The 12,711-nt window shown below is 40.4% G+C and overlaps 1 protein-coding gene across 4 annotated transcripts; it reads left to right on the plus strand.

The window, feature by feature from the left end:
• The first annotated feature begins 1,097 nt into the window (after window positions 1-1,097).
• GTF3C6 (general transcription factor IIIC subunit 6) lies at window positions 1,098-10,667 on the plus strand. 4 transcript variants are annotated; one of them, XM_072643060.1, is made up of 6 exons: window positions 1,098-1,282; window positions 6,099-6,179; window positions 7,029-7,092; window positions 7,184-7,228; window positions 7,332-7,445; window positions 9,475-10,667. In XM_072643060.1, the coding sequence occupies exons 1-6, from the start codon at window positions 1,280-1,282 to the stop codon at window positions 9,774-9,776; spliced, it is 609 nt and encodes a 202-aa protein (XP_072499161.1). In that variant the 5' UTR covers window positions 1,098-1,279; the 3' UTR covers window positions 9,777-10,667. The 4 variants fall into 4 exon arrangements, with proteins under 4 accessions (XP_072499161.1, XP_072499160.1, XP_072499162.1 ...); XM_072643059.1 differs by lacking the exon at window positions 1,098-1,282 and adding an exon at window positions 1,701-2,124; XM_072643061.1 differs by lacking the exon at window positions 1,098-1,282 and adding an exon at window positions 2,219-2,395.
• The last annotated feature ends 2,044 nt before the right edge of the window (window positions 10,668-12,711 follow it).

The following is a 12,711-nucleotide window of genomic DNA, read 5'->3' on the forward strand; positions in this document are numbered from 1 at the left end:
GAACATGGTTTTAAGGAGAAATATTAACGTTCATTAAAAGATAAGCTTAGGTAACGTTTGATTCATCGCACAAAATAATAAATGATGCACTGCTCTTCACTAAAGCCTCACACCAATGCTTTATCTTATTTAAGAAGATGACCCTGGATTCTTGAAAGTTAAGTCAGTGGAACCCTGACTTAGGTGGCAGGTCCTAGCAAACTGAAAGGACTTGGGCTAGCTAACAAGTCTAAATCATCTATGGAATAGTTTAGCTAAATTCTGAGAATATCATTACCAGAACCAAGGGGTGGTGTGTTTTGTTTTTTGTCGAAACAGTTTGGTAAGACTGTCTACTAAAGCAGAGGAGAAATGATCTATTCACACCAATGAAATGGTGGATCTTTGAAATACTGATTTAAGATGAACTACATTTTCATATATTTTATTGTTTTCAAGTGCTTTAAAAGCAGAACATTTGTCTCCTCCTAGTGGCAGTTTAAAATATTAAGTCTTATATACCAATTCCATTTCTCAGATACTGAAATTGCATTACCCAGGGTTGTGTAGGTGATAATTCAATTATATATCAGTTGTACACGGCTCTCTTCCCCCTCCATCAACCTATATCTTTTCTCTTCCATTAGCTCACATCTCTGCCTGAGTTTTACCAGGATTACCTTTTTGATTTGTTGTGCTTTATAGTTTTGGATATAAGCATTATGTCTAGAACCATAGATAAGTAGAATATCAGAACTCTGGCCCAAACTGAAGATACTTTCTTCGCTCATCTTGCTTTACTAAGGAGGTTTAACTAATAATCTAAGGATATGCCATCTCCCCTGGAATGGGGTCTCCATAAATGGAGTGTAAACCTAGAGTATTGCTAAAATGTATCCTTTAATCTAAGGATAAGAAATCTCCCCTGGAATGGGGTCTCCATAAATGGAGTGTAAACCTAGAGTATTGCTAAAATGTATCCTTTAATCTAAGGATAAGAAATCTCCCCTGGAATGGGGTCTCCATAAATGGAGTATAAACCTAGAGTGTTGCTAAAATGTATCCTTAGCCAGCTGGGCTAAAGATCTTTTTTTCTAACATCCTTTTGGTAGTTCAGTGGACAGAAGGCTGTTGTCATTAGAGCAGTTCGGGTGCCATCTCCTCCACGAAGCGTTCCCTAATCACCTAGCTGAAAATGATCACTTTCCAGAGCGCTCTGTCTGGACCTCTCCCTTGGCCCTATCGCGGGTCACCCTACATTACGCTTCTCTGCGCTTAGAAACCTCTCTTCGCCCATTTGATGGTAAGCTTAATACTGCTAAGCAAGGACGTGTTATTTTTTTCCCCACTTTGTATCCCAATGGCCTTTTGGGATGTAATGACAATCCTAATAATAATTAGCGTTTAAAGCACTTGATATACATTATTTAGTTTCATCTTGGTGCAAAACAGGTGGTTTTATTACGTTGTATTCACTTTATTAAATTGTGTATTATCGACACTCTTCTACAAGTGGCCCAGACTCCTTCCTCTTCTCTCATCGTGTCCCTTTTCATTCATCTATTGATCTAATTGATCAACTTGATCAGGGCCAGCCTGGGGCTGGGGAAGGGAACAGGGGCTGATTCTGGTTTTGGTTTTGTTTTTTTTTTTTTTGGTAATCCGAGCGATTATGAAAAGCTCGTTGACTCGAGGGAATGCCGGGAGGTGGGCAGAAGTCTGGGGTTCTAATCTCTGACGGAGACGACCGGGGGGAGCCCAGGCCGGCGCGCTTTCCCTTCTCCTCTTGCTTCGTCCAGTCTCCCCTCTCGTGGGAGGCCCAGAGGCCGCCATCGCCTCCCCACGCGTGTATGTGTATGTAATCTGGGAGGTACGAAGCCCTGTTTCTGCCTTCCCACACACAGTACAGGCTCAATAAATGCTTGCTGACTCGACCAACAAGATACGCTAGGCGCTTAATAAATGCTTGCTCGGTTCTTAATTTACTCGCGGCAGCAGCGCCGCCTAGGCGCGTTCACGAGGGCAGAACAGCCGGTGATCGCACCCGCCCCGCAGACCCCACCCTAAGTCCGGCTCTGCTCTCAGGCGGCCGCAGCCCGGGTTCCAGAGGCAGAGAGCGCACACGGAGGGGAGAGACTCGGGCAGGTAAGCTCACGAACGCTCTCCGCCGGAGCGCCATTTCTTCCGCTCTGCCGGAAGGGCCGGAGCCGAAACTGTAGAGTGAGGAAGTCCCTTCTCGGCAGCCCGCCCTCAAGATGGCGGCGCGTGTGTGGGCGTCCCCGTGCTCGGTCACGTGACGCTAGCGGGGGTGGCTGGGGGAAAGGCGTTTCAAGTCCCAGGCCCGTGGACCATGGCGGCCGCTACCCTGGGTGAGCAAGCTACGGGGCGCGCGGAAGAAGAGGACGAAGAAGAGGAGGTAGGTGGCGGCCCGGCCGAGGCCCAGGCCGCGGCGGAGAGCGCGCCTCGGGAAGATGCCATTCCTTCCCTGGCTTTTAGAACGGGTGTCTCTGGGGCGCGGAGAGGGGCAGGACGGCGTTTCCGGGGAGATGGGGATTCGCTCGGGGCGCCGCTGGAGGAAGGAAAGCTTTATCCGGCACTTACTCGGTGATGCTGTGGGCGGATGCCTGGGCCCCGCTGGAACGTTTAAATCCGGCGGCGGACCTTCCTCGCTGTGCGACCCTGGCCGAATAACCGTTCGCCTCAGCCTTCTCGTCTGCAAAGTGAGCTGGAGAAGGAAACAAGCATCTTCGTCCGGAAAACCCCGGATGGATTCCCGAGGAGTCCCTGCCCTCCGGAGCTCCCGGGCCGCGGGGACAGGCAGCGGTCTGATGCCCCGGTCACCTCGGATCCTTCTGACATCGCCAAGGCCTTCGGCGACAAGGATCTTCCTGTCCGGGTTGTCTTGGGCAGGCTGCATCTCCGGAACTGTTGCTTCACAGGATGATGGCTGAGGGCACTGGCTGGAAGCAAGGATATTCCCAGGGCTTTGGGGGTTGGAGTCCATCAGGGGAGAGAGTGATCAGAGTGGTGATGTGGTTTAACTTGCCACACGTGCTGCCTCGCTTCTTTAGCCAGGTTAGCTTGCCTGCCTTGGGAATGGCACTTAGGGTTGGGCTGGCAGCAGGACTGGTGATCCAGAGGAGGGGTGCCTGCCAGGGCTCCTGCGCAGGGGCTGGTTCAACAGTTGTTGCTGATGGTGATCAGGGAGGCGGTATCGTGGAACTTTAGGGTATGAAACATACTGACTGGTCTAGTCTGGGGGTGAAGTCAGGAACATTTAGGGCTAGAAGGATCCTCAGGGATTTTCATTCAAAAACTTTCATTTTACAGATGAGGGCTAGAGAGGGTAAGTGGTTTGCCAAGGTCACATAATAAGTGGCAGATCCTGCATTTGAATCTGAGACCTATGGTTTCAACTCCAACCCTCTTTCTACAGTACCATGATGTAATCGGGTTCCAGTCAGTTCCAGATAATAGACATTATTACTAAATAATAATTATGTGCCGGGAACTCTCCTAGATTCTGGAGATGCAAAGATAGAAATGAGAGTCTCTGTCCTCAAGAAGGTTACATTCTATAAAGGAGAAACAATATGTCCAAAAATAAATATGAGATATATACCAAAAAAATTATAAACCAATTTCTGTGTTTGAGAACAGTAACACTTGGCACAATCAGGAAAAGCCTCTTACGGGAGGTGTCACTTGAGCTGAGCCTTAAAAGTAGCTAGGAATATAATTGGGGTTTTAGTTGTTCAGTCATTTCAGTTCTGTCTGACTTTTTGTGACCCTGTTTAGGGTTTTCTTGGCAGAGATACTGGAGTGGTTCGCCATTTTCCTCTCCAGTTTATTTTATAGATGAGGAAACTGAGGCAAACGGTTAAGTGAGCACACACGTAGTAAGTGTCTGAGGCAGGATTTGAGCACAGGTCTTTTGACTCCAAACCAGGTGCTCTCTCTACTGCACCCATATCCAATTGAGGAGAGGTGAGTAAAGAAAGCATTCCAAGGATGATGGTCTTGGCTTTTCCAACTACCTAGTGGACATCTCAGACTAGATGTTCCATAGAAATCTTAAGCTTAACATGTCCAAAACTGAACTCATCATGTTTCCCCAAACCCTCTCTTCTTCCCAACTACTGTTGAGGACATCACCATCTTCCCAGTCACCAAGGCAGACAAAGTAGGTGACGATACAACTAAGTGACAACTTAGTCATCTTTGACTCCTGACTTTTTCTCACCTCCTGTTTCCAATCTGTTGCCAAGTCTTGTGGAGTCTGTCTTTGCAACATCTCTGGTACATGCCATGCTCCCTCTCCTCTGACACAGTCACCACTTTGATATAGTCCTGCATCACCTCACACTTGTAATACCAGTAGCTATCTGGTTCATCTTCCTGCCTTAAGTCTGCTATCAAAATGATGTTTGGAAAGAGTAGTTTTGGTCTTCTTAATACAGTAAACTCCAAGTAGCTCCCTATTACCTCCAGGATCAAGTAGAAAATCCTTTGGTGTTTAAAGTCCTTCATTACCAAACCATTTCTTTACTTTCCAGTCTTACTCCATATTCTTCTCCCAAATACTCTGAGATCCAGTGACATTAGTCTCCTTGCTATACCTCCCAACTCCTATGCATTTTTCACTGACTGTTCCTCATGACTGTAACTCTCTAGCTCTGCATCTCCTCCTCCTGGACTCCCTCACTTCTTTCAAGTCTAAGCTAAAGCCCCACCTTCTGCAAGAAGCCTTTTTAAGTCCCCCTGATTCTAGTGTGTTTCTTTTGAGATATCTGTAGTGTATATATATCTTCTTTTAAAAAATTTTATTTGTTTTTAGTGTTCTACAATCACTTCCATATAACTTAGATTGTTTTTCCCCCTCCTTGTCCCCCCCTCCCTGAGACGGTATATAATTTTATATAGGTTCTACACATACATTCCTATTAAATAGATTTTCACCTTAGTTTATCATATATCTTTTTTGTAACTACATGTCCATTAGAAGTTCTTTGAGAGCAGGGATGGTTTTTGTCTTTGTACGGTATTCCCAGCACTTACAGTGTCTGACACGTAGTAGGTGCTAAATAAATGTCTATTGATTTAGAGAACCTGTGTGAGGACATAGGGGGCCATCTCTAGTCATTCTGATCTACATCTGGCTACTGGACCCACATGGCTCTGGAGGAAGGAGTGAGGCTGGTGACTTTGCACAGCCCTCCCTCACTTACATCCAATTGACTTGCATGTCATAGCATCACCTCCCTGACATCGTGATCCTCTTTGAAAACAAAGAATCAACAACAGCATCAGGGAGACAGGTAGGAGATGGAATGGCAGGAATGGGAACTGACCAAAATCAATGTGGAAACATGTCAGAGCTGGATTGTGAAGGGCTTCAAATGCCAGAGAAGTCTGTGTTTTATCCTGAAAGCAGCAGGGAGTCATTGAAGGTTAAGGAGGATGACAAGGTCAGATTTGTGTTCTTAGGAGTGTGAATCTGGCTGCTATAATTGAGGAAGTTACACACATAGTGAATAGCAGAACCCTACTCTTCAGTACACATCAAGTGGTCTGCTATGCCACAGTGGCAAGCTTTAAAAAAAATTTGATAGCTTTGTTTTTACATCAGCTAAATTTCTTTCAATATTCTCTCCCCTCCCCTCTCCCAGAGGGCTATCCCATATAGCAAACAGTATTTTTTTAAAGGGAAAAACATTTTTAAAGGGAAAAAAATACCAAGAGAAAGAAGGGAAAAAATTGACAAAATCTGTGATTACATCAAAGAAATTTGAATATATTCCACAGCTGTGGATCTCCTACTTCTACAAAAGTGGAGGGAGGTATCTTCTCATCTTTCTTCTTTGTAACTGCTTGTTTTTTTAAAGTTCTGCAACATTTGCTATAATTGTTCTATGGTTCTTTCCATTCACACTTTTGTAGTAATTATGTATATTGTTTTGTTGGCTCCCAAAGCCTCATAAATTCCATACTTCTCTTTATTCATAATGTTTGATATTTCTTACAGCATAGTAATATTCTATGACATTCATGTGCCCCCAAAATGGGTATCTACTTTGTCAACTGCTAGCTTTTAACACATTTTCCTTTTCCTCCTCTAGGAGCAATTGGTCATGGTAGAATTATCAGGAATTATAGATTCAGAGTTTTTAACAAGATGTGGAAACAAATGCAAGATTTTGGTGAGTGTGGTTTGTTTAAACTGTTACTAAAAAAAAAATAGGATTAAAATCTTATTAACTGTGGAATATAGGGAAAACACCTTCAATTCGGCAAAGCTGGGTTTGAGTCCTAGTTCTGAGAAGTCCTAGTTGTGTGACTTTGGGCAGAGTCACAATTTTTTGAGTTTCAGTTTCCTCTTCTGCAAAATGAGAATAGGAATTAATATTTGTTTTGCCTGTATCACAGAATTCTTGTCAGGAAAGCATTTTGTAAACTATTAAGCACTTTAACAGTGACTCACTTTTCTATAGCACTTTAAGATTTGAAAAGTGATTTACAATTATTATCATACCTTCACAACAACTCTGGGAGGTAGGTGGGTGCTGTTATTATCATCATTTAGCTGATGACAGAAGTGAACTGACTTGCTCAAGGTCACACAGACATAGTATGTGTCTAAGGCTGGATTTACCAGCTAAATATTTAATTATCGTTGTTGCTAAATTTTGCTTATAGAGAATTTCTATATTAAGTGTGATAGTTGCTATGTAAAATTACAGGTGGCAGGAGATAATAATTAACCTTAAAATAGTAAATCACTGTGAAACATTATTAAGTTTCACAGTTGTGGACTTTCTATTCCTACAGATCTTTAAAATTAACAGTCATCCATATCAGAAAGTTCACCTCGATGGGGTCTTGATCCACAGTTAGAAGTGCTGAAGGGATTTCCTGTGGAAAAAGTTTAAGAAGCCCTCCCTGTCTTAAGAGTACTTATTTGGAAGATATATGTGTTAAAGGTTTTCCATAAAGTAACCTGCTAAAGTCTCTTCTAGTTCTGACTATATTTTATTATGTTCAATTCATAGGGCATTGACACAGAGAGACCTATTCTTCAAGTGGACAGCTATGTCTTTGCTGGGGAATACGAAGGTAGGAGGAGGTTGCTGACTGAAACTCCTTTTTAATTATGGGACTTTTTGAGAAGAATTTTATTTCTCAATAAATTGTCCTTGTTGTATAGATACTCTTGGAACCTGTGTTGTGTTTGAAGAAAATACAGATCAGGGTAAGTACTTACTCTGGTCTCCCAGGTTAAGTTCGGGGCCACAGAGCCTAAATTTTTCATATGAAATTGATCATTGTGGTAATTGAGGTAACTTTGTTTATAGTCGATGCAGAAGGTAACCATAAAACAGAACTGAAGTATAAGTGCCACACAATGAAGAAACTAAGTATGACGAGAACACTTCTGACTGAAAAGAAGGAGGGAGAAGAAAACATAGGTTGGTATACATCATTTTCAGATAATAGTGATTTGGACTTGAATTGTCTTATATCAAACAAAAAGCATTTGTTAAGTGCTTACTCAGTATTAGGCATGTTCTAAGGGCAGGGGATATAAAGAAAAAAGCATGAACAGTCCCTGCCCTCAAAGAGCCAGCATATTAATGTCTGGATAATGTTTAGAAACTAATTCAAGCATATTCCCTCAGATAATTAGTGAAATAGCTATAAGCACTGACTGCATATAAATAGGCAAGTTTAGGTCTATTTATAGGGTAGCCTGTTCAGGGCATACAAGTCATTTTCTTGCTTACTGAGAAATTATATTTGAATTAGTTTCCAGAGTTCTGTGCTACAGAAGATACAATATTTTGATGAGATGACATGTTATTTATAAACACACATATATTAGTGCAACAGAGAGATGCAAAGTACCTTGTTAAGGAATCAGATAAATGCTTCATAGAGGAAGTGGCATTTAAATTGGGCATTTCAAAGTAGATGAGGAATTCATTAGGCAGAGGGTGTAAAAGCATTCTTTGGATAGGAAATAGTATGAGGAAACATAGAGTCTGTAGAAGTAGTCCTGTTTGACTGGAATTTGGAATGGATGAAAGGGTGTAATAGGAGAAAACTCTAAAGGTAGGATAGTGCCTTAAACACTAGGCAAAGAACTTTGAACTTTGTGGTAGATAGGGAACTGTTGAAGGAGTTTGAGCAGAGAAGTGACATAATCAGAGCTACGAATAAAGCCCTATATGGCAGCAGTAAAAACATAGATTAGGCAGACAAGACAGAATAGAAGCAGAAGACCGGGAGGTTATTGTGATAGTTTAGGTAGGTAACAGTGAGACTAAGAAAGTGGGAGTGGGAATAGACAGAAAGAAAGGGATGTGAGAATAATTGCAAAGGTAGGATTGAAAAAAATTTCATCTTAACTGTATATATAGAAAGATGAGGGAGACGAAAGTTAAAATATCACACTGAGGTTTTGATGAACAGTGGTAACACTGATAAAAAGTAATAAAAGAAGGAACAGGTTTTAAGGGAAAAATAAGCTTTTTGGACATGTTGAGTTTGAAGTGTCTGTCAGTAGGACATTAGTTTGGAAATCCCAGTTCTGCTGTTTATTATCTTTGTGATTTTGGTCAAGTCACCTCTCTTCTCTGTGGCCTGTGTGTGTTTTGTTTTGTTTCGTTTTACTATAAAATAAAGGAATTGGACTGGATGATCTTGATGATTCTTCCAGTTCTAAACCTTCCTATAAGTTTATGGATTTATGTAGCTACTTGGGTATCTGGATCTGTTATTTGGGGAAATTGGCCAGACTTGAGAATTTGGATCTACATAAAGGCTGAAGCATAGAATGAAATATAGAGAGAAAAGAGAAAAGAAGGGGTTAGGACATAACATTGAACAGTATTGTAATTAAAGCGTTGGAAAGAAGATGATATAATAATAATTGAGAGAAGGAATGAGTAAGTAGGGAGACCAGGAGAGAATGTTGTATTTCAGAAGCTAAGGGAGGATTGAGTATTCAAAATATGTGGAAATGGGAGAATGTGTCAACAGTGTCATGCTCCAAAGAAGTCAAACATGATGAAGGCTCTAGAGATGATCATTTGACTTGATGAGTAGATCATCATTGGTGTCAGAGGTAGTTTCAGGAGACCTCTAGTTAAAGATAGCACTTTGAGATATGGGATTAAGCTCTTTAGAGAAAGGCCTGTGAAGGACAAGTAAAATGTAGTCTTCCTTTTTTTTTTTTTTTAAAAGATAACTGAAATTTCCTTTTGACTTTGTATAGTTTTTCCCTGTAGGCACTCTTACATTTCCAAAATTTGCAGGTGAACACTCAGTAATCATTGATACTTATGCCTTGATGTGTTAAGAGTTGTGTTTTCCTTTTGACATGTTTATTTGGGAATATCAGTTTAAGGTTATATTAATTGAGGAAAATGTTAGTTTTTAATTTTTCCCACCTCTCCATCCCTATTACTTGGCATAATTATTTCTTTTCTGGAACAGGTGGTGTGGAATGGCTGCAGATCAAGGACAATGATTTTTCATATAGACCCAACATGATTTGTAGCTTTGCACATCAGAAGGAAGATGAGGAAGTTGCAGCTCAAGCCCCAGATAAAACTTTGGAAATGGAAGAACAAGAGATGCAAACCAAAGAGAACACAGACGTAGGCAATGAACTGGAAAAATCAGACCACTTGGAAATGGAGGATGCTGGTCCTCTTCTTGATAGCCCTTCTTCTGAGACAGAAGATTCTACTTCTATGGAAACTCAGGAGCCTGCCTTAGAAGCCACTCCTACATGACATCATTCCTGTAGGTTCTAGGCATGGGCATAACTGGAATTCTGATTTTGGAGAACTGAATTTATAGCTTTCATTTATTCATGGATTCCATCACTATTGGCCATACATATATCACAGCTGCATATATTTGGATGTCAGGACCAAGCACTAACCAGATAGTTCTTAAAAAAAAATTTTTTTTTATTCCTCTCTTTCGGATTCTCTAAATTAGAGATTTTGACTGAAGTGGATATTGTATATAGGTAAAGGCACTATTTTTAGAGGGCTTAAAGGATTTCTGGGAGCTTGAATAGAGGGATCCTGAGTAAAACACAGCTACATATTCAAACCTTTCCTCTAAGAGGATAGCTAGGAAATTCTAGTAGTTACTAGAAAACATTATTTGGTCCTGTCCAAGGCATTTTGTTCTGCAGCAATGATTGGACTTTTTTCAAATATGGAAATCCCTTCCATCTTGGTGTAATCCCCATCCATTATCTTTCCCTCCTCCTCCAAGTTAATTTTAGAGAGTTGTGAGAGGCCTTCAGAGGTCATACAGCTGGTATGTCAGGCAGGAATCTGGGATTTCCTGACTTTCTTCTGTACCATGATTCCACTCAATCTTGGAACGATTGACAGAAATTTAATTTTTGGAATTATTACAGACTTCTGCTTCTAAAACATTGTGCATATACACCTTATTCCTATAGTGAGAGGAACTATAGGAGATCATTTTTTGTAATGTATAACAAAGCATTTCAGATAAGCAGAGGTCAAATAAATGAGGTGGTAACGTAGCCTGTTTACATGAAAATGCAGTAATAAATACTATGGAAAACATGGATGCATTTTATCTTATTTGTTTATAATTATGTTTGGTATATACTAAAATAAAGTCTTATTTTTCAGAAATTTTTTAATGTCTAATACTGGTTTATCCTGTTAAGCTATATATATTTCCACTGTTTTTGTGAATTGTTGTTTTTGAATGTGCAAACAATCCATTTAAGAAACTACATTATACCATTAGAATTCTGGCACACCTTTATCATGATGCCTACTTTTGAGTTTTTCCTTCTTGTCCTTTATATTCATATGAAATGTAGTGATTTTCAAAGAACCAGAACATGTAGCAAACTGTAATATGCTACTTGGAATGTATTCTCTTATTGATTCTTCAGATGGCTATCTTCTCATAAGTTCCTCTGTAAATTGTCATAGAATCTTAATTGGAAAGGCATGAATTTCACAACTAAATGCATTCTGAACAAAGAAAAGGCAACTTTGGGGTCTTTTTTTTAGAAAGATAAGATGTAATTTCTTGGATACTAGCAATTCAACTTTTAAATTAAACAGTATTCACCAAATATTTATTGAGCACCTAAAATGTGTAAGGCTGTGTAAAATGTGTGAAGGACACAAAGATGCATAAGACTGATACTTCCTTTCTAAGAGCTTAAGATTGATTAGGAGTGAAGACATCTACAGAAATAAATACAATGTGAGGTACTATATGACAAGTGCCAGTTGAGTTAAGTTTTTTGACTTAGTTTTAAAGTATGAAGAGAACAACTTTTCTAAAAAGGAGATGAAAGCATTATTAGCAGGAAAGATCATGGTACGTTGGGGAACAAAGAGAGTGGCTAGAGACGAGAACAAGGATAGTGGGAGATAAGGTAAGAAAAGTAGGCAGGTCCCAGATTGTGGAGGGCCCCGTTAGAGGATTTGAATTTTTCAAGAAGTGTTTCCTATTTCAGACATTTTTAATAGCTGAAGGATAGAAATTATTTGTGCAAGGTGCAGTTCTTCTAAACTCACTTTTAAGAATACTGAGGATTTGTAAAATAATATTCTAACAAAGGATACAGAATTTAATGTAACTCACGGTGCCTGATATTGAGGGGATGCATCATTATGGGGACCTTTTATTTTCCAAACTTACTTGTTGCCACCTAAGTTGCAACTGGAACTATCAGTGTGTATCACTTTTCCCAAGGGTAGTCAGTGGCCCTTCTAAGCATTTAGGCTCAGAAAATATCAAACAGAACAGAACATACTCAAGATTCCCCAAGAATCCCCTTAGCCAAGAACCCTCTTATCCCTCCATTGGAGAATTGTATTTACAGTACCGTCGTGTGGGCATCCATCAAGGGGTAAGATCAGCATGTGTTGCTCTTTGTCTCTGTCCTTGTCCTTAGTTCCTTCCTTCTGAAGATGTCCTCTCCAGTTGGTCCAGTAGTACTAGTCAAAGGGAAGGATTACATTGAGGTCATAATGTTCACACTATTATGCCCAACTATCTCTTTTAATGTGTAGGGAAAACCTGACTTCTGGACTATTTATATATATAAATACCTCTGGAAGTGCTATCCATTATTGAACTGGGGTGAAGTGTTTCTCTTACTACCTCAGCTCTCTGCTGGCTTCTTCCAGCTCACCAGGATTTCCCTTGAGTTCATTCTTCCATCTTCCAGTGGAGGCTGGGCATGGGAATTTGCATATGACTGCTTCCAGGCTGGGACAAGCAGTTAATTACTGAGTGAGAACAAATAACAAATTCCTCAAACAGTATACTAATTATGGGAATTAGGAGACACTTTTATATACCTCTTGTCCTTTTTATTTTGTCTTCCTCTCTCAATGGAAGAAGGGTAGAGATTGGTTAGATACAGACTTAAATAAAGGATTAAGTTGAGGTTTTTCAATCTTCTGAATTAATTCTCATCTCTTAACCATTAGCACACAAGCTACCACTAGGGATTTAGGAAAAAACAGCCAGGAAAAAAATAAAAGGACAAAGTACTCCATTTTAGTTCCTCTCTCATTTTTTCTTTCCTCCCTTTTTGCTCCCTTCATGCTAATCAATGACTATCCAAAGTAATCCACTGCACTTTGACCTACCCTCCAGTATTTCTCCTCTCCTTACACCCTAGTTACTTTATTGCCTCCGGATTTA

The sequence above is a fragment of the Notamacropus eugenii genome, chromosome 2 (assembly GCF_028372415.1).
Source record: "Notamacropus eugenii isolate mMacEug1 chromosome 2, mMacEug1.pri_v2, whole genome shotgun sequence".
Classification (NCBI taxonomy): domain Eukaryota; kingdom Metazoa; phylum Chordata; class Mammalia; order Diprotodontia; family Macropodidae; genus Notamacropus; species Notamacropus eugenii.

Bases quoted from the DNA above. Each gene is read 5' to 3' on its own strand.
- GTF3C6 (XM_072643058.1), top strand. From the start codon at position 2,920: ATGATGGCTGAGGGCACTGGCTGGAAGCAAGGATATTCCCAGGGCTTT. The intron at 6,180-7,028 runs GTGAGTGTGGTT...TTCAATTCATAG, and splicing joins GAAACAAATGCAAGATTTTG to GGCATTGACACAGAGAGACC. The intron at 7,093-7,183 runs GTAGGAGGAGGT...CTTGTTGTATAG, and splicing joins CTTTGCTGGGGAATACGAAG to ATACTCTTGGAACCTGTGTT.